The sequence below is a fragment of the Aspergillus japonicus genome (genome assembly GCF_003184785.1).
Source record: "Aspergillus japonicus CBS 114.51 unplaced genomic scaffold BO86scaffold_4, whole genome shotgun sequence".
NCBI lineage: Eukaryota > Fungi > Ascomycota > Eurotiomycetes > Eurotiales > Aspergillaceae > Aspergillus > Aspergillus japonicus.
Window position 1 is genome coordinate 26,655 of NW_020291641.1, and position 21,856 is coordinate 48,510.

A 21,856-nucleotide genomic window follows, 5' to 3' on the forward strand; every position below is an offset into this window, starting at 1 on the left:
ATTGGTCGATGGCAAAGTATGATGTGCATGGAGTGAGGGGGGAGAGGAGAAGAGCAGAAGGCGGGGAAAAACACGAACAGACAAAGCAACCAACCAACCAACCACCCCGTGACTTGACCACATCCTGCATGAATGCGAGGCTTGGGCCCCTCGGAGAATTACACACAATCAGCACTCCTCAATCTATGCAAGGACAAGCCAATCGGAGAAATAGCATCATAGGTCCCAACTCCCCAGATCGAACCAGATTGAAGCTCAAACTTGACGACTGCGGTGTCTACTTAAACCTTCCATCAGAACCCGTTCTCAATTTCAGCTCATACTATATCATTTTCTTGTTGAAACGGCAATGGCTGTGGAATCCATCCCTCGAACCCAGACCGTAGCTCTGGTCAACGCACTCGGAGGCAGTGTCGAGTTCCGCGAGGACTACCCCGTTCCTACCCCGGGCCACAATGAGGTTCTAGCCAAAGTGCTATACACAGGGGTTTGCCAGAGTGGTGAGTACACTGCTTGCGATGGTGACCTCCCACTAACTAATCAAATGCAGACTTGCACACGAAGAACGGCACGGCGGCCTCGTCTGAGGGCACGCCCATTACAAACATCAAGATACCCCATGTGGGCGGCCATGAAGGCGTGGGACGGATTGTGACGCTCGGCCCAGGGTGTGGATCAGACCTCAAGGTCGGAGGCCTGGTCGGGATCCGATTCTCAAGTCGGATCTGCAGACGATGCGAGTTTTGTCTCGCGGGAACCGAGCAGTACTGCATCAAAAGCACCAACCATCTCCATCACGAGGATGGAAGCTTCCAAGAGTACATCTCGTTGGATGCTGACTACTTGACGATCCTGCCGGAGGACATTGATCCCAAAGTCATTGGCCCCGTTCTGTGCGCTGGGGTGACGGCTTACAAGGTACGTCACCTCATTCGCCACGAGTATATCACTGACAGTGTAGGCTGTTCTCAACGCGAACATTCGGGCGGGCAATTGGTTAGTGGTGGTGGGCGCAGGGGGAGGCCTCGGGCATTTGGCAGGTGGGTCATATCGAGAGCAAAACACCATAGGATGCTAATTGGTCAGTGCAATATGCGAAAGCACAAGGAGCACTTGTCATCGGCGTTGATGCCGGTGACAAGCGGGACTTGGTCCTCAAGCTGGGCGCTGTCGAATTCATTGACTTTACCACAACGGACCCGGTGCAGCGCGTTCACGAGGTTACTGGTCTTGGTGCACATGCTGCTGTGGTGACCGCTGGCAGCGCTAAAGCGTTCGCTCATGCGTGCGAGATGCTACGAGTCGGAGGGGCCCTGAGCTGTGTGGGAATCCCCCCAGGACGTCCAACCTTGCAAACACCAATCGCCACCATTGTGATCAAAGGGCTTCGGATCACCGGAAACCTGGTCGGATCGCTGAAAGAATGTATGGAGGCAGTGGATCTAGTTCGCCGTGGGGTGGTGAAGCCAGAGATCAAGGTCAGGCCGTTCAAGGATCTGCCTCAAGTCTATGACGAGATGGAGAAGGGCGATATTGCGGGGAGAATTGTGCTCCAGATATCAAAGTGATTGACAATCCTGCTGAAGGTGTAATCTTCCCTGTGCAGTTTAGGTAGACAGACACTTCAATCAGATGACCGAGTCAATCCGTCGTGGAGTGGTTAAGGGACCTTCCATATTAGCTTCCTCAGACTCTTCCGTCTGACGCCTCAAAATCTGCCCTGTACGCCTGTTATGACCATAGCCAAGGCCCAGCAAGCGCGCAGGAGCCTTGACCAGAGCTTCGGCAGTCTTAGCCCGGAGCAAGGCCTCCAGCATGGGGTCTTGCTTCAGGAAGGGCAGCAATTTCTGGTACAGAGCATGGAGAAAGTCCTGCGGCCTCCATTGCAAGGTCGAGTGCACGGCGCTCGACCCAGTCAGCAGGATAGTATCTGCTAGTGAGTTGGTCACCTCGAAGCACTTTAACAACTGCCCGCTCTCAGCGTGGTTCTCACTCCCTGAAACAGACAGCGCCTACCTGATCACGACCCAGCGGGAGCAAGTCCGACTCGGTAAACCCCTGCAGAGAGCCTAGGAGAGAACGGCCCACAACGGCAGGAAAGCGGAAGGTCATGAGCTCGAGGCAGGAAGTCGACGAGAGCAGCCGCTGCGCCAGTGCTTTCTGCCAGATCATGGTGCGCATCCACTCTTTGGTGATGCAGTAGTCCGCCAGACGCGTGGACGGCCCGCCCTCTTGCCCTGGAGACGGTACTGCCAGTGCGGCCTCGGCCTCGGCCAGACATTCTACACTCCCCAAACTGCTTGCACTTCCACGCCCGCTGCAGGTCCCATCGAAGGTTGCAAACAGCCGACCCAGCTCCAGTAAGCCCTTCACTTCTGCGTTACCCTCGGAATCGAGATGAGGGATCACGACAGGACGTCGATAGGACGGTTGTCGCCCTAGATGCATCGCATAGCCCCTGCAAGCGTCAATAGCCGCCACTTCGCACCGGAAAGCCGCACTTTACCTCTCCGAGATCCAGAGTAGGAGAAACACCACCTCCTGGTTGGCAACCACATCAGCATCGCGTGCCATGCACCCCGCATCCAGCCCCAAAAGCCGAGCCCCCGCGATGGCCTCCTGTAGGAAGGCCATCGCCGTGTGGCGTCGGTTGATCTTGGCGTGGTACACATGCAGGAAGAACGAAACGAGGATACCTCGCACGTCGGGGCGCTCGCGACAGGAGCTCGCGTCCCGCAGCCTCACGCACTCGGCTGCCATGATCGTGCAGTCGACGGTGATGTGTCTCATGCGCAGTGGTGACAGTTGCAACTGCGCCATGGTTGCGGCAGAGAGGGCCAGAGCTAAGCAGAGGGTGTCGACTGGCGGCGTCGACTCGAGCTTCTCGAGGAGAGCGGCGGCATCGAGGACCGGCCAGACGCTGTACGAGGATTGCCGGTAGAGCTGAACGACATACGCCAACGCTGCCAGGGGGACTGTAGTGTGGTCTTTTGGGGGAGCATCGTCGGGAGCTGGAATGGGTGCATGTGTTCTGGGATTGGGACCAGACCATCGGCGCACCTTGGGACCTCTGCGCCGGACGGGTTTGAGGTAGGTGCATTTGACCGGGTTGGGATTCTGGCGACAGGCATCGCAAGGACGGGCGCCGCTGCATTTGACTTTCCGGGCGATGCATTCATCACAGGCTTTTTTGACCAGATGGCGCATTGTGCTGGTGGGAAGTGAGAAGTAGACGGGACGAAGCGTGAGGGGGAGAGGAGGGAGGAAGAAGGAGGAAAGAGGGGAAGGGCGCGGAGCAATGCAGAAGATACTATGGTAAGTTGTACTATCACTGCATGCACTTCCTTTCCCAGTACTACACATGACTACATGACTATATTACTACATCTACCACGAACGACATGTACAGTACTCTCTCTACACAGGTCCACAACTCTCTCTCCCTCTTCTCACAACTTAACTGAGTACTAGAACTGAACCGAAGTCAACCTTCCAATCCCGATCCGCGGAACCGCAACTCCGACGTCATCGGCCCTGATCCACTTGTTTCCACTTTTCGCCTTGGACCTTCCTTCATCGCTTTCCCTTACCAATGCCATTCCCCCGCGGGCGAACCCCGACGCGGAGAGAAGACTAGGGTAGGGTAGGGGGAAGGTATAAAACCCCTCATCCCCGGCTTATCCCAGAGCTTGACTTTACGTTGACTCTTCAAACAAACCACCCCTGAATTTCTATACCAAACCAAACCAAACACCACCCAACCCACCAAAATGGAAGACCGACCCCTCAGCCAAGTCAGCACCGACGTACGTGACGCTCTCTCCCCAAAACACCACCCCTCCACCCTCCCCCAAAAACCCCCCGAACCCCCTCAACCCAATAAATACTAATAAGTTATAGCCAATAACCCTAACCGCGCACGAAACCTCCTCAGCCCTCCTCTTCCCAACCTTCACCGCCACCACGGCTTTCAACCTGGGCCTCGCCCTACGCACCCGGATCCTCGCCCTCCCGGCCACATCCCGCAAACCCGCCCTCATCAGCATCACGCTGACCACGGCGCCCCTGCCGGCCACCTCCGCCGACTCCATCCCCCCACACGTCGTCTTCCAATGCGCCACGGAACCCGGCACGATCCCCGATAACGAGGTGTGGGTGCGCCGGAAGCGGAATACCGTGTTGCGGTGGGGGGTGAGTAGTTGGTTGATGCGCCACAAGCTGTTGGCCGCGCTGAGGGATGCCGATCAAGGGCAGGTGGAGGCGGCGTTCGTCCGGAAGTATGCCCTCCGGTCGGGGAATGGCGGGGCGGTGGCGGATGATTATGCCATCCATGGCGGCGGGTTCCCCGTGCGGGTGCGCGGGGTCGATGGCGTGGTCGGCGTGATTGTCGTCAGTGGGTTGAAGCAGGAGGATGATCATCAGGTCATCGTGGATGTCGTGAGGGAGTTTATTGCTCAGGGAGATGGGGAGGTGGCTTCTTCTTAAGGGTAGAGCTGAATAAATACTCCCTCCGTACTCAGTATCGTAAAAGTTTACCAGTTAAGCCAAACTACGGTCTTACTGCAGTCCGAGAGTGTAAGAGCATCGGGAGAGCATCCTTCTAGGAATAGGTATCATATTTAAACTATCAACCCAAAATTCTGGTTGGTTGGTCTTGAACAATCAAGCAATGCAAACTCCGGAAAAAATCCCTCTAAGAATAACTTATTTTACAATTCGTCATGGCCATACGCCTCGTCGTCCTCATCCGCCGGGGCAGAGCCATACAGCTTGCTGGTGATGGGGTACGCCACGTTGGACAGCTGCTCCTTCTGCTCCTCGAAGTCCTCCGTGGTAGCAGTGGCCGCGTTGTCCTCCAGCCAGTCCGTCACCTCCTTGACGGCATCCAGAATGGTCTGCTTGTCGTCCTCGTCGATCTGGCCACCCAGTCCGTTCTCGTCGTTGACCTGGTTCTTCAGGCTGAAGGCATAGTTCTCCAGTCCGTTGCGGGCCTCGATCTTAGCCTTGATGGCCTTGTCCTCATCCGCGAACTGCTCCGCCTCGGCCACCATGCGCTCGATCTCCTCCTGGGACAGACGGCCCTTGTCGTTGGTGATCGTGATGGACTCGGCCTTGCCGGTGCCCTTGTCGCTGGCGCTGACCTTCAGGATTCCGTTGGCATCGAGGTCAAAGGAGACCTCAATCTGGGGAACACCACGAGGAGCGGGGGGGATGCTGGTGAGCTCGAACTTGCCGAGCAGGTTGTTGTCCTTGGTCAGGGAACGCTCACCCTCATCTGGAACCCAGTTAGTATCTGACTGAAAACAATATCGACACGGTTCAACTTACAAACTTGGATGAGAACGGTGGGCTGGTTATCAGCGGCGGTGGAGAAGATCTGGGACTTGCGGGTGGGAATGACGGTGTTTCTGGGGATCAACTTGGTCATGACACCACCAGTGGTCTCGATACCGAGGGTCAAGGGGTTGACGTCCATCAGAACGACACCACCGGTACCCTCCTCACCAGACAGAACACCACCCTGGACAGCAGCACCGAAAGCAACAGCCTCGTCGGGGTTGATACCCTTGCTGGCCTTCTTGCCACCGAAGAACTCCTCGAGGAGAGCCTGGACCTTGGGGATACGGGTGGAACCACCGACAAGGACAATGTCGTCCACCTCGGACTTCTTGACCTTGGCGTCCTTGAGAACCTGCTCAACAGGCTTCAGGGTCTTCTTGAACAGATCCATGTTCAGCTCCTCGAACTTGGCACGGGTCAGGGTCTCGGAGAAGTCCTCGCCGTTGTGGAAGGCCTCAATCTCTATGCGAGTAGACATCTGGGAAGACAGAGTACGCTTGGCCTTCTCGACCTCACGCTTGAGCTTACCCATGGCCTTGAGGTCCTTGCGGACATCGACGTCGTTCTTCTTGTTGTACTGCTTGACGAAGTAGTCCATGACACGGTGGTCGAAATCCTCACCACCAAGGTGGGTGTCACCAGCGGTAGCCAAGACCTCGAAGACACCGTCGTCGATCGACAGAAGGGAGACATCGAAAGTACCACCACCAAGATCGTAGACGATGACCTGGCGCTCACCGTCGGTCTTGTCCAGACCGTAGGCGATAGCGGCGGCGGTGGGCTCGTTGACAACACGGAGGACGTTGAGACCGGCAATGACACCGGCATCCTTGGTAGCCTGTCTCTGGGCGTCGTTGAAGTAGGCGGGGACGGTGACGACGGCGTGAGTGACCTTCTTGCCGAGGTAGCCCTCAGCGATCTCCTTCATCTTGCCCAGAACCATGGCGGAAACCTCCTCGGGAGTCAGGATCTTGGGGGTCTGGTTGACTTCGACCTTGACCACGGGCTTGCCATCCTTGTTGACGACCTTGTAGGGGAAGTTCTTGGCGTCCTTCTGAACATCGGTGTCGTCGAACTTGCGACCAATCAGACGCCTAGACAGCATGTTAGCACCACCAAATCCACGCAGTCCAAAAGAAAAGCACTCACTTGATGTCGAAGATGGTGCGGCGGGGGTTGGCGGCGTATTGGTTCTTGGCGGCGTCACCGACGAGACGTTCCTCATCGGTGAAGGCGACGTAGGAGGGAGTAATACGGTTTCCTTGGTCGTTGGCAAGGATTTCAACCTTGCCGTTCTGCATCACACCAACACAACTGCAGGCCATGAGGTTAGTCGAGGTCGCGTCTCCAGCACCGCACCTGTTTTGTCGGTAGAATCAACTCACGAGTAGGTGGTTCCCAAATCGATACCAATGACCGTGCCGTAGTTGTCTTGTACCGACGAGTCATCCTGAGCGTGTGCGGTTCCGAGGAAAGCCAACGGCGCAATGAAAACAAGAAGCAGGTAGAAAACGGTGGTCCAAGCCGTGAAGGGCTTGGCCGCACCCTGGCGAGCGGAGACGCGCGCCATGGTATGTGTATATGTAGTCCTCACCACAGGACACGTAGCGATATTTTTCGAGATCACGAGATGTGAGTGTACCTGTCACGCGAAGAGAAAAGAAAACAAAGAGGGGGAAGGGGAAGGGGAGGGAGGGAGGGAGAGGAGGTTGGGTGATGGAGAAAAGAAAGGCGACGAGGAAAGGAAGAAAGAAAGAGAGAAAGAATGTCTGGGGGGAGCTTCAGCCAGCTTTGTATGTTCCTTCCTTCTTGTATGGGATGGGCGGCGGCGGCAAAGAAAGCGCAGCGGCCATGCTGGCCTTTTCGCGGGTATTGCATTTTAAGGTTACTCCTCGCGCGGTGATTGGTGGAGGGCGCGTTCAGGGCACCGGCTGACTCAGCCATGCAGGAACACCGCCCGGGGATTCTGCCGGCCCAATTTTCCAGGCGGTTCGTCGAACTTGCTAGAATCGCGTTCCGATTTGTTCGCTTGTTTCGCTTGCTCCGCCTTTCCGAGGTTTCGTCCTTGCAGAGAGTCGAACTTATCCCGATCTGGCCAGTTGGCCACTGTGCCCAGTGCAGTGCCCAGTGTACTGTATGTACTTACTACCGTCTCCTCCGCTCCCAATTCTGCTCCTTCCGCGCATTCTTGCGCCGTTCCGTTGCGATCAACCTACAGGGTTCAGACAACTGTCCCTTTTACCTGTCTGCGGGGTCGGGTGGCTGTCCACTATTCCTACTCCGTCCTCTTCTTCATCTTTGTCTTCCTCATCATCAACACCTTGACTCATAAACAAGCCACCAGGGTCTCGAGTTTGAGGAAAGTGGATACCCTCTCCACTCAGGAGGCCTCCCTTGCTTTCGGCCACTCTGTCCAAGAGTGACCCGTGTCGATTAAGGCCAGTATCAGTTGGTTTTGTCAGGATGACACAGGGTCTGACAGGGCTAGTCTAAGAAGGAACTACTGCGGACACAACAGTCGTGGTGGCATCTTCGAGATTCTCTATCTAGTTCAGGCCAGACTGGCAAGATGGACATCACACCGCACATAGCTATTATCTAGTACCCAGCAGGAGTTATTGTCAACCCCCTGAGACTTCACAAGAAAGTAAAAGAAATAACGAACTGTCTATGTAGTAAATGCCACGTCATCACCGTCTGCTTCTATCTACTCCAACAAGCCAGCGGCCACCGTCTCGCCGCCGGCTCGAAGAACAATCCGCGTAGGCGCTTCGAGAGGCACCGCTTGGTCCATTTCCACCACAATCCGCGCCACTGTGCCTGGCGCCACGATCTTGGGCTTCTTCTTGAGGATGTTGCCCGATTGTTTATCCAGAGTGGCCACGAGCCGACTGATCCGCCCCGGTACATGCAGACGACCCCGGTGGATGTCCACCATGCTAGGCAGCAGGTGGTCGAAGGCCAGCACCTTGCACGTAAAGGAAGTGACATTGGCAATCGGCGCGGACGCCCGGCAGATCACGTCACCCGATCGAAGGTGGATGGGATCAATGTTGGCCAGGTTCAGGACGACGTTCTGACCCGCCACGGCCCAGTCACTGGGTTCTCCGTCGACTTCCAAGCTCCGGATGGTGGCAGTCTCCCCGCTGGGCATGGTCAAGATCTGATCGCCCACTTGTAAGCTCCCCGCATCGATGCGGCCAGATATCGACAATGGATTCTGCACGCTGCCACGAAACACATCGCCAATCGTCATTCGAAGGGGTTTGTCAACTGCATGGGAATAAGGCTCCGTGGCCTCAAGCTCATCAACTAGGGTGCGCCCTTGGTACCACGACACGTTCGGATCATCGCTGCGTCGAGTGACATTATCGCCGCTGATACCAGAGCAAGGCACAAAGTTGATGTTCTTGGGCTGGAAGCCGGCAGTCGTCAGGAAAGACGAGACCTGCTGCTCAATCTCGTCGAACCGCTCCTTGTCCCACTGTACGGAGTCCATCTTGTTCACAGCCACGATGATCCTCTGCACGCCCATACTCCGCACCAACAAAGCATGCTCCTTGGTCTGTCCCTTCAACCCGGACTCGAAATTGCCGATACTGGAGTCGATCACAAGGACGGCAAAGTCAGCTTGACTGGCACCGGCGATCATGTTGGGCACAAAGTCACGATGTCCGGGAGCATCGACAATCGTGAACACGGTCTTCTCCGTCTCGAACTTGTTGGTGGCGATGTCGATAGTCACACCCCTGGCTCTCTCTTCCGCACCTTGATCCAGGACCCAGGCGAGAGCAAACGATCCTTTCCCGATCTTCTCTGCCTCCCGCTTGTATTTATCGAGCGTACGCTGATCGATCGCCTTCAAATCAGCAAGCAAGCGGCCCATCAACGTACTCTTTCCCGCGTCAACATGGCCTACTCTGTTATTAGCAGGCGATATCGTTGAAAACGCTGGGGCTGGCCACCCACCGATAACCGCAAAATTCATCGCTCTCTTCCGTTTCGCTTTGCTATACTCTGACAAAACATCTAGATTTTTGCTCTTGACATTCACCTTCTCCTCAACGCTGAGGTCATTCATCCCACCCGTCAGGTCAGCCTGCGCTTTCTTGGTACCTGCCGATTTGGAAGCAGGCTGTTTCGATTTGAAGCCTGCACGTCCATTAGGGGGAGATCCTATACTTTGCGCCGAATAGCCAAACCTTTAGCAGAGCTTTGTGCGTTGATGACAACATCGTCGGGACTTGGGCCTGCAAAGTCAAAAGGTTCAGCGAGATCCTGTCCGTAGATTCTGATCAGGTCAAGAGTGTTTGCGGATAAGTGGCTGGGCTCGGTCATTTTCGGCCGGGTCGACACCCCAACAATGGCGCTGGCAAATGTGGACGGTGGTGCGCGGATGTTCACGGCAGCCTGCTCTGTCGCCTTGCCGGTCACGGGGGTCGTCGGCTCTGCGCCCGTAGATGTAGCCTCCTTTTCCTCCTCCTTAGGACTTTCTTGTGGCTTCGGCTCCGGGGAAGGCTTCTTGCTCGACAAGGAGCTGCCCTGACGAGATCCTTTGCCGAGGGTACGCAGGGATTGCAGCCCCTCTGATGCCGGCTTCTGCGACTTGCCACTGGCCGCCAACCTCTCGCGTAAAGACAACGGAGCACCTTTGGGCTCAATGGGGGCCGTCGGAGGGGCTTTCTCAGCATCAGGTGTATCCGCAGCCGCAGGTGGGGTAGCAGCAGCAGTAGCCGCAGCCTTATCGCCCTCTTTCTTCCTGCGAGCAGCAGCCAACGCAGCCAGCTTCGACACTTTCCCTCCGCCCGCGCCCTCAGGCGCACCGCCCAGAAGGCCCAGTCGAGGGTAAAGCGGCTCCACAAGGATCTCACCCTTGCGGTGTGCCGGGACATTCAGCCAGGGAGCGTCGCGGAAGAAGTCTGCCGCCGAGAAGTGTGCCGCCGGGGAAGGAGACATAAGAGGAGGAGCGGGATATACTGGCACTGGCAGAGAAAAAGCCTGTTAGAATCAAAACCGTCCCAGAGCTTTGTGGCGAGGAAGACAAGAAAGACGTCAGTTTGGACCAGTCGCACATACGCACACACACACGAAACAAAGGACACTTCATGTACTCACATTCCAAAAGACGAAGATAATAACCAAGAAGCCCAGAAGAGCACCAGTGCTATGTGGCCCCGAGCCCAACCACCGACGAGAAATACAGGAAAAGGACGGAGAAAGTTGCAGGAAAGGCTTACCTGATGTCCCTTTCGTCTTTGGAGCGGTAGGAGGAGCGGCTTGCTTCTTCTGAAGTTCCTTGATCTTTTTGCCTGGAAGGAAGTAATGCGGTGGTTAGTTGGGTCTCGTCTCTGCAACAGGATGCCAACCCCGAGGAGGCGGGAGTCATCCATTCCAACAGCGAGAACACGCACCTCTCAGGTAATTCACCGACTTCTCCACATCATCATAGTAGTGGTACAGAGCATCCTGGACCTCGCTGCGGGTGGCGGTGACCGAGGGCTCCCCCGCACGCAGCTGGTTCAGCACCTCGGTGGTGCACTGCTCTCGAAACTCCTGCTCTTCGGGGTCGGGGGAGTAGTAGCCATCGTCATAGTCATCCTCATCATCGTAGCTGACAGCCTTAACGCGATGGCGCGACATGGTGAGATTGTGAGGTGTGGCGGTCGAGAGGGGCGGGGCAGGTTTGCGGAAGGAGGGGTTTTCGTTCGGACGGCGCACGGGTGCGACGAATGAGATCTAAACTGGTCAGATGTTCTAGGGAGTCTGTGGTCTGTGTAAAGCTCTATTTGCCCATCAACAGACTGGTTGGTGAGACTGGGGCGGGGAGAGTGAAGGCAGCGTGTAAATGGAGAGAGAGAAAGAGATTGGCCGGAGTCAGTTTGTGGAAGCCGAGAGCTGGGTTGAGCTGAGTTGAGTTGATCTGAGATCCTCCCGCAAACGCAACCACGTCATTCCCCACTGGCACCCACCACCAGTTCTTCCAGTCACCGGGGGGATATTCGTCGATTAGCTTACAGTACAATAGACACGTCTCTTAAGTCTAATCAAAGGATCTACCCATGTCACTATATCACTATAACAGACTCTAAGCAAAATATTGAATCTAAGTGTAATTTCTATTTCTGATTGAAGTGCGAAGCACAGCAAGCCAATTGTCCAGCGATACCCAACTGCGACAGTCCACTGAGGGCCCCTCAATCGAAGTCGCTTTCTATCAAGCGATTCATGGTATAAGTGTAATCAAAAGCCACATGTCCAGATTGGAAGGCCGTTATCACTTCCATCCAAAACCGACGACGGGCCTTACTTCAACGGGCTGGCTCCAAAAATGTCGCTTGCGGCAGGGCTAGCAAAGCTGCCGTTACTCGGAGTCAAAGCGATCGAGCGTCGAAACGCTTGCCGGGGGGTGGCAGGGGCGCTGCCGGCGGGGACCCCAGCCCCAACCCCAACCCCAACGTCGGGGGTGCTAGGAGTATTGCGGCCGCTGCCATTCTGCATCGTCACCGCGGTTCCCGGACGAGAAAGGACGGTCGTGGTGCCGTTCCTGGGGGGCGGGCGGAATCCAAGCTTGGACCCTTCGCGGAAGATCTCCTCCAGAATCTGGGATACGACCCCAGCGTCTTCATACTCCTTGAATTTCTTCCAGAGGCGCAGCGCCATCCGCGCGTCCTCAATCGAGTCGTGTCCTTGGTTGTTGTTGCTGTTGTCGGTGGGCTCTTCTTGGATGAATTCCTTGAACACAGCCCAGGCGAGGTATCGGAGACTCAGACGCCGGTTCTTCCCGGGGTGGAAGAACAGATACTGCGTGTCCACCGTCTGGTTCTTAGGGACCTGAATGTTCACCTTCCGGAAATCGGAGGCCAGACCGTGCCCGACAAACACACAGCCTAGATTCAGGAGCAGCCAGAGCTTCTTATATGCCACTTTCAGTGGGACAAGATTGTGTGGGCTAGTTCTGGGATCGAGGTCTCCGGGTTTGATACCAGAATACTGCGTAACGTAGTCCACAATGGGTTCCTTGATGTTGATATAATCGTCGATGAAGGGAACGCCCTCGCGAAGCCCTGAGCCTCGGAGAACAGACACCCGAGCCAGGCCACTCTTGTTCGGCCGTACCACCTCTTGCGAGCCGTCTGCCTTGACATCGATTTCCGCTTTCTCGAGGTCGACGAACTCCGTATCCAGCGCAACAGGGGTGCCCGGAGTGGGCTTTTCCTCCTCGGTAAGTGTCACGCGCGAATCCACGGCTTGGCCAGCACTAAAGAAGGGCGTTAGTGAATGAGGAGCCACCACAAACTCGAAAGAATACTTACTTCATAGACCAATCACGGAACAAAAGGGTGGTATCGAGCGACTTCTTCCAAGAGTCGTCCATGGAATGACGTCCATCCTTGACCTGGTAAGCCAAGACACATGGTATTTTCCAGGGCTGGTTGAACCGGAGGGCTTCATCTCTATCAACCTCAGTCACCAGGAAGTCATTGAACAAGTGCCACTTATTCGTAGGGTCTGCCTCCGGGGAGGATATGGAGACATTGATGAACGAGACCAGATGAGCTTTCTGATGCTCGGGGATGTCGATCTCGCAAACCAATCCCACCAGTTCATACACCACAAGCCCAGCCATCTTTGACTGAAGTCGCAACTTGAGCTCGTCGCCCTCGAAGCACAGAGCCTTGCCATTGTCGACCGCAATTCCAATTTCTTCCGGCAGCCAACCGTGAATTGCCCACAGGCGGCGACAGATGGGGTTACTCAGTGCTGCGTTGAGCATTAGGACCGGAGGCATTCGGTGTATGCTTTTCCGAATCTTCACTTGTTGGTACCGCCGACACAGGTTACACCATCCTCTATTCTGTGTCTCCCGCTCTATGCTGGCCCGCAAGATGTTGGAGAAGCGGAAGGCAGGGTTTCGGCGAATTTGCTTGAGGTCAATGGCGGGATACACCAGCTCGTTGACCAGGGAGTTCCCGGGCCGGACGATGTCGTTCTGACAGCACATGCATCGTATAGTTTCAGAGGCAACGGTGTTGAGTCGCTGATCGAGTTCTTCCGAGCTGGGTAAGATCATTCGGTGATCATGAGAGATTTGTGTTAAGAAGAACCTGTTGACCGCTTGGATGGCCGTAGAAAGAGACTTGGTCGTCAAGTTCTCCTCGAATAGGCCCAGACTGGATGCTTCACGAGAGCTACTGAAGGTCTTCAGGAGATTTGTCGCCTGGCAATTTTGACCGTTGGCTTTCTCGAGCATATCGAACAGATAGCCCATCTCACACAGTAGACAGCTCTCGAATATGCAAGAGCTGGCAGCGTGATGGAGCGCAACATTGCGGATCATCGGAATAAACTTGAAGAGTTGAAGGAGAGCGTTGGTAAAGGAATTCGCAATGTGTGTCTCGAGACCGGAGAAGGTCGTCTGGTTATAGAATCTGAGCTAGGTTAGCCATGCAGAAGAGTGTACAGCGAGATAATATATAACCTACCGGAAGTCGAAGTCATCCACACCAAAGCGACTGTACTTGATCTCGACGTTGCTGTATTTAAGGAGCGGGTCGTCTTCCGCTTCACCGTTGAGCTTCACACCAGCCAAGGCCTCCGTTGTGTCGCTGAGGGAACCATCGGACTTGACCTTGCTCTGCTCCCTGGCCTTCTCACTCAAGAATTTGGGAGCGATGAGCGCCGTGTCCGCAGTAGATAAAGCGCGGGTGTTCTCGACCTGGTACCGCCGCGTTTTCTTCGGGTTCGCCGCATAATGGCCGATCTCGGCGGGGCGTAGGTAGGCGAGCAAAGCCTGGTCGACAGGGGCCGGGGGACTACCGACCTCGAAAACGAGATGGCTCGGCCACGCAGAGAATAACCGATCGTGGTAATACGGCATCCCGATCATGTTCAGGGGCGATTCCGGAGCCCAGTCCACAGGCGGCGGCCGCGGCGTGACATCGGCAAACTCGATTTCCTTGCTCATCTCGTTGAAATGCACCTTCGCCGGGGAGCCCCACAGATGGATCTGACACTCCGCATCATTGATGGCGAGCGCTTCTCCCGAAGGCGAAAGGTCAATACCCAGCATGAAAGAAACGTTCGCCTGGCGCAGGTTGATCGCATTGGGATTCATCAGATCCACGACCTGAAGCTGGCCCGTCTGGGAGGCGACAAAGCTCGTCGTGTGCAGCTTCGGGTGCATGCGCACGTAGGCGGCACCCGCGTGGAAGGGGATCGGAGGTAACGGGGAGAGTGTTTTCAAGTCGTAGACATTGGCCAGGGGGTCCACGATCGGAGCGCCCAGGTGTCGGACCGAGAAGCCGCAGGTGACGAGCAGATCGTTCCGCGCATCCATGTCGTTGACGGCGGTGCCGTGGGCTTTCCACGACTTCACAACGCTGAAGTCATTCAGACTCAACGCGTTGACGGACCCGGTGTCGGTTGCCGCGCAGAGATACCGGCTCTTCTTCATCATGGTATAGTTGTACTCCGTCGGCAACTTGTCGACAATGATACCCTTATCGATATCGATGGTGAACATCACTTTCTGGCATCCGGCCACGATGATCCGGTTCGTTTGTGCGGTGAAACTCATGCAGCGAAGGTCGGTCATCTCTTCGTGGGCGATATGCCACTGTGTCAGGCCACGTCGGGTGATCATGTGGGCACTCTTCGAGGATATCGATAATACGCCTCTCTCGTGGAAGAGGATCTGTCGCACCGCGCCTTCGGACACAGGGTGTGCCCGAACAGAGGTATACCTCTGCATTTCGGGACCGTAGAAGGAGGTAATTCGGCCCTAAGCAGCCAACCACTAAATCAGTATCGCCAGCGGCATGTCATCGATTGATTAAACGTACATATTCATTTCCGGCCCACAGAAGTTCCATCACATCGTCAAAGGCTATTGTGGTCGCGACCGTCGGCAACCCGTGCGGACTCGGAGGGGGCACGGGTATGCGCGACAATTCATCCCAATCAGCTTCCATGGCTGGACATGGCCCCCGGGCAGATACCCGGGCTTAAGAATTTCGGGGTGGTTTGAGCTGGGTCGGGATGTTCAGCAGGAGGTGTGAGGGATGTCCATCTGGGAACAGGCGACAAGGTGCATCGTTCGGCGAAGCGCGAGTGCGGGGATAGAGCTTTGGTGGTGGTGGAGGTTGGGGATTTTGAATTTCGTGGCACAAGGCGCAGGGGAAGAATGTCGCGTCGAGAAGGCCGAGCAGCTCGCAGGCTCTCTTTAATCAACGGCGACTGAAGAGACGAAGTGCCTCTGGGGTCGAGAGGATTTGACGAGGTCTTGAGAACGGCAATGGAGGGTGAGAGACCAACGCATTGTCACGTGAGCGAGGCAGGCGGGACGGACGAGGAATTAAGGTATTGCCAGCAGCAGCACCGACAGTCCAGCATCATCCGTATCTCATCAGTGAGTCATTCTGGATAGTGATTCAAGTTTGACCATGCTCTCGGGACATATCCAGCATATATCGCATATTGACGTGGCGTTCTGACGATCATGATGATGCCTCAGCCGTCAGATGTATATACTTAAGAAATCCACCACAAGCCGTAGTAGAAAATAGTATCAGCTGTTTTAGTATATGTTCTATTTACTCCGGGCAATTCTGATTCTATCTGTATACCCAAGTCATTAAGAGGCAAGGGCCAGTCATATAGGTAAACTGGATTAATATGATATACATAAGCGTCATGTTCATATACAGCTGGAGAAAGGTACTCGTCGCTGCGGCTGCCCCTCCACCTTACAGATAACATACAAAACACATATTTTTACTCATGGGTAACTTGATTAATATCAGAAAATAGACTGTTGTGTTTTGAGATATAGACATTTGATAACAAGTTTTATTAGCAATTCTTCTTTTACTTCATATACAATGAAACAGTTAGCGAGCGGCCCAAAAGCAGCATTTACACGCAATGCTGCTTTGACGTTCTGGGCGTTAACATTACATGCTAATCATTTGCACACTATTAGGCTTACTACTACAGCCCAATAACTACTGTTTAATTTCACGCTATTACTGGTGGCTGTGGTTCCTCATGTTCAACTATTATTATACTGCTGCCCTCTGAGGGCTGGTTTATTGCTCAACGGTACCTTATTTTTCTGCTTTAGTATACAACTCGACCAGTAATCCCTCATCTCTCTTCTTCCATCGAAGTATAACAATGTGACCGATGAATCATTCGGTTGTGATCCAGCTTGCCAGCTCCTCACCATTCCAGTAGTATCCAGTCCCAAAGCCAGCAACCCGTTGAGCAGATCCATTGCGCGTGGTGCTGCTTGCATATATCTGGTTAGGACATGGTTTCCGGAAAAGGCGTCAAGAGATTCGAAGTCTAAAGTTAGGACTATAGTGTGATTACCAGAGCTGCACAGAAAGAATTATATAAACGGCACCAAGGTAGGCCCTACTACACCACCTGACCAAGACTGGCTTTTCATCTCTTCGCCTTACAAAGGTTGCCTCGCGGGACGAGGATATGGTACAATCAAACTTCAAACTTCAATGCTCCTACAATTTTACCAGCCGGCATTCAGCCCGATTCAAGAATGCTTTTCGCTGCCCCGTAGCGGAGACAGTACGGCTTTGTGACATTGCTGGAATCCTGTGATTTTTCCTCCTCGAAGTCTAGCTTTTCCAGCTGGTTTGAGATGGACAATGAAAAGATAGATATATAGGTACTAGTGTATATGTGTTGCTCAAAAGCAAAGAGAGAGAGAGGGGGGGGGAGGGGGATGTAAGAGTATTATAATCACCAAGGCCTCTATAGAATTAGAGTAAATAAGATGGTTGGTCGCTAGGGGAGCTGAAAAAGAGCTTCATTCCCCTGGCTGTACTGTACAAGCTGCCCGAACCGAGGAACCTCCAAAATCACCTTAAGTCCTAACCACCAACTCCGGATGCACGACCTCATCATAGCCCTCCCCCAACGCGCCCCTCTGCACCGGCCCCCGCGCGCCCACCCGCTCCACCCACGCCGCCAGCGCCGGCAACCGCGCCAACGCCCCCTCCTCCAGCCCAACCCCCCGAAGATTCCGCACCCACGCCCACGCATTGATATCCGCGAGGGTATACTGCCCCGCGCCCGGGCCCGCCAGGTACTCCCTCGCCCGGCTGCTGGCGGTATACCGCCCGGAGAGATGCGCGTCGAGGACGTGGTACACGCGGAGGAGTTCATCGTGGAACCGCTTTTTCGCGGCGTCTATGGTTTAGTTAAACCCAGTGCCCAAATGCAACAGCAAAAAAGCAAAAATGCATCAATCATCTTGATCCCAGAGAAGGAGGAGGCGAACCCCGAAACCCCCCCCCCCCCCCCCCCCATCTAAGAACATCAGAAACCGGAAGACAAAACTCACCATCATGGATGCCACCCCCCTCCCCCTCCCTCCGCCGAAAATAATTCCACTGCCCCTGCACCGGCTGCCCCGACGCAGCCCAGAAGGCCGTCCACTGCAGCACCTGACTCTGCAGTAGGGGATCGGCGAACCCGAATTTGTGGGCACGATCGACTTTGTGGTAGAGATACAGCAGGATGGCGGAGGATTCCATGACGGGGTGCGGGTGCGGGGTGGTGGTGTTGTCGATGAGGAGGGGGATGCGGCCTATCCACCGTTATTGGACTTGTTGTAGGGCTAGCGTAGGGGGACTGGGGACGACAACGCAGGCTGACCGTTCGGGTTCAAGCGCAGAAACCATGGTTTCTTCTGCTCCTCCGTGTCGAGGTCGATGAGACTGATGGTGAAGGCGAGGCCGTAAGCGTCTTTCAGTTCCTCGAGGTAGATGTGGGCTTTCCGGCCGTTGGGGGTGAGGGCGGTGATGAGGTGGAGGCCCTGCGTTGTATTAGCTCATGCTCTTTGGGTAGAATGGGGAGGTGAGAAAGGGGGGGGGGGTTGTACGGTGGCATTTTTGACGCGGGAGGGGGTTTCGGGGGCGTAGAATTCGGACATAGCTGGCTTTCGATATTGAGGGTGGTGGTGGAGACGAGAGGATGAGAACGTACTCGACTCGAATCAACTGGGTGACCAGAGTGCATATGCACAGCTAGCTACTAGCTATCGCCGTAAGCAGCGCTAATAGCGTGCTGTGTTTATTGACGTTATGGTAGGACGGTCTATCTAGAAGCAATAGATGTCGACGCCAATTCTTAGCAGTTCTTTGCTCTGGACCAACAAGCGTACAGACAAGCTATATACAAAGTACTGTATCCAACATGGAAACCTCAGGACCCTCGACCCACAGCATCATGGCTCCCAATACTCCACATCTACCTCCAGACCAGCAACATCAACAACATCATCAACATCATCAACAGCATCAAACACCACCTCCGTACGCGCTAAGCATGCCCATGGTATTTCTGCGCGAAGATCAACTAGTCAATCAGGAAGCACCTATCCATAAACCAACAGGTACCAATCACCCTACCAACTCACCCTACCCCTTAACCAGAACCACAATAAAACCGAGTACAGCCTGCAGTTACCGTGGCTGGAATGGACAGGTATCAGTATCTACCACATCCGACACCCCGACGGACCTCCGTGGCGCGACGGAGGGTTATTTCAGCCAAGGGAAAACAACCCATACAAAATCCGAGCAGCGTCAGCGTACAACCTCCTTAGGAGCTACTACTGAATGCAGAAACTTCTACACCTGAAACAGCGATCAATACACGCCTACGTGATGAGAGGAGCTATGTGAACGCAACTCCCTTCACGCGCTTCGTCTTCGGTTCCTCCACCCGACTCATCCCAGACGCATCCCCTTCCTCCGCACGTGCATCCACCTCCGCACTGCTGCGGTCGTTCGATGATCGCTTCCGCTGGCTCTGTCGACCATCCAAACTGATATCAGGCAGCGAGACCGACGACGTCGATGGCAGTACGCCCACGGATTGGGGCACGGGGTATAGGATTGCATCGTCCGAGTACGCGTCAAGCGGCATGAAAGTCGGTGGTTGAACCAGACCAGATGGTTCAGTCACGCCGGGCAGGAGTCCGAACGGATTCAATGATAACAGGGGGGTAGGGTTAGCCCATACCGCGAGGCCGAAATCCCGCAATTCGGGCGCCGTAGGTTGCGGGCTCGTGACGTCTTGCACGTCCAACCACTCAAAGTCCGGATCAAAGGAGACGGGCACGAGCGACGAGGACGAAGACAAAGACAGCAGCTCTGTGGGGGGATTGCTCGCGGCCGATGGCTGCGGCACAGGCAGAGTGAGACCAAACGATAAGCGGTGGGAGGACTGATCTCGGAAGCGGGAGATCACACCTTCGATTCTGCTGCATGCGGTCTTCAGCTGACGCTCTACCGCTCGCCAGCGGCAATCCTTGAGCAGAGTATCGTGTTCGAAGAGCTCCTGCAGCAGCCGCCCCCCTGCTAATAGCCGTGGAAGGATATCGCGCCAGAGCTGCTGCTCCACCGTCGTGGCACGGTCCCAGAGGGTGAGGATATACATGAGAGCTCGACTCGCAGCGTCTAGGCCAAGGATATAGAAATGCAGCGAGGCAGATTCTGTGCGAGCGGGGTGCCCCAAGTGATGTCGCGAGAGGGCTTGGATCGCCGGGAACAGCTGCTGCAGATCATGCATAGAGGCTGTGAGGCCCTCCAAGAGCGAGTCGCTGAGGACGAGAACCTGTGGGGCGTCGTGTCCCATCTCTTTGCGAGGGAAGAGCAGATGCAATGCGACAGCGTGGTAGAACACGAGCAGTATGGGACCGCCGCAGCTGTCGCCGGATTCGTGCTGCACCGTCGCGACGACGTCCCGCAGGGCTTCACGAGCCCCCGCGCACACCTGCGCCAGACTGCGGCCCTGGTGCAGGAGGCGATCGAGCCGGTGCAGGATCGCTTCCTGCCACGGCTGCGGCACCGGCGGAGAACCGCATTGGGGCCGCGGATAGACGGCGTACAGACGCGCGCTCAGCGAGGTGACATGTGCCAGCAGCCACACCGCCTGCAAGGAAGAGACCTGCGACTTGAGTGTGGAGAGGTTCTCGGTCGCTCGATCGAGTTGGAGCAGCGTCGACTCGGCCTCTGAACTGGCAGGGAGTACCTGCATGAGCCGCGCGGGCAGGAGATCCACCAGCGGCATATCCATCTGGATATACGACCACAGCGTGAGGGCCAGCATCACCCAGCATATGTTGTGAATCAGCTCCGCCTCCACTGCGTCATGATCGACACCGTTGATGTGCGTCTGCCCGGCCAAAGACGACTCGGACAGTTGGCACTTCAACGTCGTGAGGATACGACCGGCGTATCCCACATAGCATAACGCTCGACGCGAGCGCCCGCGGCAGGCATGATACCAGCCCAGAAGTAGGAGACTCTGCGCTGTGGTGAGATCCCCCCTCCCCGCCGGGATACTGGGTAATTGCGCGATGGCCCACCGCACCAGGCGATCTCCCTTGACAGATTCCTCGGCAAAGTGGTGGGCGTCCGCCAGCAGGATCGCCAACAATATCCGGTTGGCCTTCTGGCTGCGCAGCTCGCGGAGAAGAAGTGATTTGGAGATTGATATCGACAAAGGATGGCTACTGAACCAGACCTCGAGATACTGGGAGATGAGATGCGGGTTATACTCATCCCAGATATCCAGGTCTGCGGAGGAGGCCGGGGCACTATCGAACATCGCCTTGGTCGTGTCCTGCAGCATGGAGGCGTGATAAAAGCTCTCCCCGGGCCCAAAGAAGGGATGACAGCCGAGGTTGCTGAATTTGACAGCGACAGTTTCAATCAGTTCTTGCATGACGAGAGCCAGGAAGCCGGGGTAACTGATACTCCCTGTCGGAGAGGTGGCGGAGCGTTGAGGGCTGCTGGCTCTCCCGGCCAGAAGACGCCGATTAAAAGTGGCTACCCGGTCTTGGAATAGGTTCGATGGAGCGGGGGTAGTGGAATCATCGTCACTGAAGTTCTCGCGAAACATGAGATCCAGCTCTGCCATCAGGCTGGTGGTAGCAGCAGCAGCAGTAGCAGCAGGAGGTATACCCGACGAGTTCCTCATCAAACGAGGACGACCCTTGGGCCCCTCCAAGCCATAAACACATTCAATCGACCGATCGCGACATGCCGTGCAAATGCGCTCGCCGGAGCAGGCGATCTTGCGGGCGCGGCAGAAGGCGCAACTCCGCCGTAACTCGGCTTTCTTGACCATGATGAATGATTGTTGAGGCCGACAAGGTGGTGGAATTAAGACAAGGCTCCAAAGGTTAGCTTCTCTTCTAGCTTCAAGCGCGTAAGCACTGAGCCCCAAGTAGTTAGTTGTAGTGTACTTACGGATCGATGCAGTGTTGCTCATCTGGGCTGGATTGGGCCACTACTGAGATACATCCCGGTTGGCCTGCTCTGATAGAACTGGACTTAAGGTCACCAATAATCCACGCGGAGATGTAGTTCGAGGTAGCTTTATACCTCATATTTCTGCCGGAGTGTATGAGCTAGGAGCGATCAGAGTATGTCCATATCAACGTTATTTGGTAGGTGGCACCAATTTTCTTCTACGATTC

The 21,856-nt window shown here is 55.3% G+C and overlaps 8 protein-coding genes across 8 annotated transcripts; 2 read left to right on the forward strand and 6 right to left on the reverse strand.

The window, feature by feature from the left end:
- Positions 1-232: 232 nt before the first annotated feature.
- On the forward strand, positions 233-1,568 carry BO86DRAFT_353328 (zinc-dependent alcohol dehydrogenase; the record flags this gene model as incomplete). Its single annotated transcript, XM_025669524.1, has 4 exons — positions 233-500; positions 551-918; positions 962-1,040; positions 1,087-1,568. The coding sequence occupies exons 1-4, from the start codon at positions 350-352 to the stop codon at positions 1,566-1,568; spliced, it is 1,080 nt and encodes a 359-aa protein (XP_025531795.1). The 5' UTR covers positions 233-349.
- Positions 1,569-1,628: 60 nt separating this feature from the next.
- Positions 1,629-3,232, reverse strand: BO86DRAFT_406356 (putative C6 transcription factor; the record flags this gene model as incomplete). Its single annotated transcript, XM_025674170.1, has 3 exons — positions 2,507-3,232; positions 2,017-2,458; positions 1,629-1,967 (listed from the first exon to the last, which is right to left on the reverse strand). Exons 1-3 carry the CDS (start codon positions 3,205-3,207, stop codon positions 1,629-1,631), a joined length of 1,482 nt encoding a protein of 493 aa, XP_025531796.1. The 5' UTR covers positions 3,208-3,232.
- A 409-nt stretch (positions 3,233-3,641) lies between these two features.
- Positions 3,642-4,485, forward strand: BO86DRAFT_406357 (DUF967 domain protein; the record flags this gene model as incomplete). The annotated part of the gene is made up of 2 exons (XM_025674171.1): positions 3,642-3,806; positions 3,901-4,485. The coding sequence occupies exons 1-2, from the start codon at positions 3,771-3,773 to the stop codon at positions 4,483-4,485; spliced, it is 621 nt and encodes a 206-aa protein (XP_025531797.1). The 5' UTR covers positions 3,642-3,770.
- Positions 4,486-4,595: 110 nt separating this feature from the next.
- Positions 4,596-7,076, reverse strand: bipA (Hsp70 family ATPase KAR2). Its single transcript, XM_025671125.1, has 4 exons — positions 6,726-7,076; positions 6,490-6,654; positions 5,329-6,434; positions 4,596-5,275 (listed from the first exon to the last, which is right to left on the reverse strand). The coding sequence occupies exons 1-4, from the start codon at positions 6,908-6,910 to the stop codon at positions 4,710-4,712; spliced, it is 2,022 nt and encodes a 673-aa protein (XP_025531798.1). The 5' UTR covers positions 6,911-7,076; the 3' UTR covers positions 4,596-4,709.
- An 844-nt stretch (positions 7,077-7,920) lies between these two features.
- Positions 7,921-11,203, reverse strand: BO86DRAFT_385516 (putative translation elongation factor EF-1 subunit). Its single transcript, XM_025671126.1, has 5 exons — positions 10,752-11,203; positions 10,578-10,649; positions 9,543-9,590; positions 9,310-9,492; positions 7,921-9,255 (listed from the first exon to the last, which is right to left on the reverse strand). Exons 1-5 carry the CDS (start codon positions 10,978-10,980, stop codon positions 8,048-8,050), a joined length of 1,740 nt encoding a protein of 579 aa, XP_025531799.1. The 5' UTR covers positions 10,981-11,203; the 3' UTR covers positions 7,921-8,047.
- A 253-nt stretch (positions 11,204-11,456) lies between these two features.
- Positions 11,457-15,593, reverse strand: pan2n2 (poly(A)-specific ribonuclease). Its single transcript, XM_025668698.1, has 4 exons — positions 15,183-15,593; positions 13,824-15,121; positions 12,654-13,769; positions 11,457-12,598 (listed from the first exon to the last, which is right to left on the reverse strand). Exons 1-4 carry the CDS (start codon positions 15,309-15,311, stop codon positions 11,644-11,646), a joined length of 3,498 nt encoding a protein of 1,165 aa, XP_025531800.1. The 5' UTR covers positions 15,312-15,593; the 3' UTR covers positions 11,457-11,643.
- A 1,634-nt stretch (positions 15,594-17,227) lies between these two features.
- Positions 17,228-18,298, reverse strand: BO86DRAFT_375477 (putative glutathione S-transferase family protein; the record flags this gene model as incomplete). Its single annotated transcript, XM_025670482.1, has 4 exons — positions 17,228-17,553; positions 17,708-17,953; positions 18,022-18,181; positions 18,248-18,298. The coding sequence occupies 4 exons, from the start codon at positions 18,296-18,298 to the stop codon at positions 17,228-17,230; spliced, it is 783 nt and encodes a 260-aa protein (XP_025531801.1).
- A 304-nt stretch (positions 18,299-18,602) lies between these two features.
- Positions 18,603-21,504, reverse strand: BO86DRAFT_353344 (Zn(II)2Cys6 transcription factor; the record flags this gene model as incomplete). Its single annotated transcript, XM_025669525.1, has 1 exon — positions 18,603-21,504. The coding sequence occupies one exon, from the start codon at positions 21,502-21,504 to the stop codon at positions 19,045-19,047; it is 2,460 nt and encodes an 819-aa protein (XP_025531802.1). The 3' UTR covers positions 18,603-19,044.
- Positions 21,505-21,856: the final 352 nt, after the last annotated feature.

Bases quoted from the DNA above. Each gene is read 5' to 3' on its own strand.
- bipA (XM_025671125.1), bottom strand. From the start codon at position 6,910: ATGGCGCGCGTCTCCGCTCGCCAGGGTGCGGCCAAGCCCTTCACGGCT. The intron at 6,435-6,489 runs GTGAGTGCTTTT...CATGCTGTCTAG, and splicing joins CGCACCATCTTCGACATCAA to GCGTCTGATTGGTCGCAAGT. The intron at 5,276-5,328 runs GTAAGTTGAACC...ACTGGGTTCCAG, and splicing joins CACCGTTCTCATCCAAGTTT to ATGAGGGTGAGCGTTCCCTG.
- BO86DRAFT_385516 (XM_025671126.1), bottom strand. From the start codon at position 10,980: ATGTCGCGCCATCGCGTTAAGGCTGTCAGCTACGATGATGAGGATGAC. The intron at 9,591-10,577 runs GTAAGCCTTTCC...TTGACTTTGCAG, and splicing joins AAAGACGAAAGGGACATCAG to GCCCAAGTCCCGACGATGTT. The intron at 9,493-9,542 runs GTTTGGCTATTC...ATGGACGTGCAG, and splicing joins CGCACAAAGCTCTGCTAAAG to GCTTCAAATCGAAACAGCCT.
- pan2n2 (XM_025668698.1), bottom strand. From the start codon at position 15,311: ATGGAAGCTGATTGGGATGAATTGTCGCGCATACCCGTGCCCCCTCCG. The intron at 15,122-15,182 runs GTACGTTTAATC...TTGGCTGCTTAG, and splicing joins TGTGGGCCGGAAATGAATAT to GGCCGAATTACCTCCTTCTA. The intron at 12,599-12,653 runs GTAAGTATTCTT...GCCCTTCTTTAG, and splicing joins TTCCGTGATTGGTCTATGAA to TGCTGGCCAAGCCGTGGATT.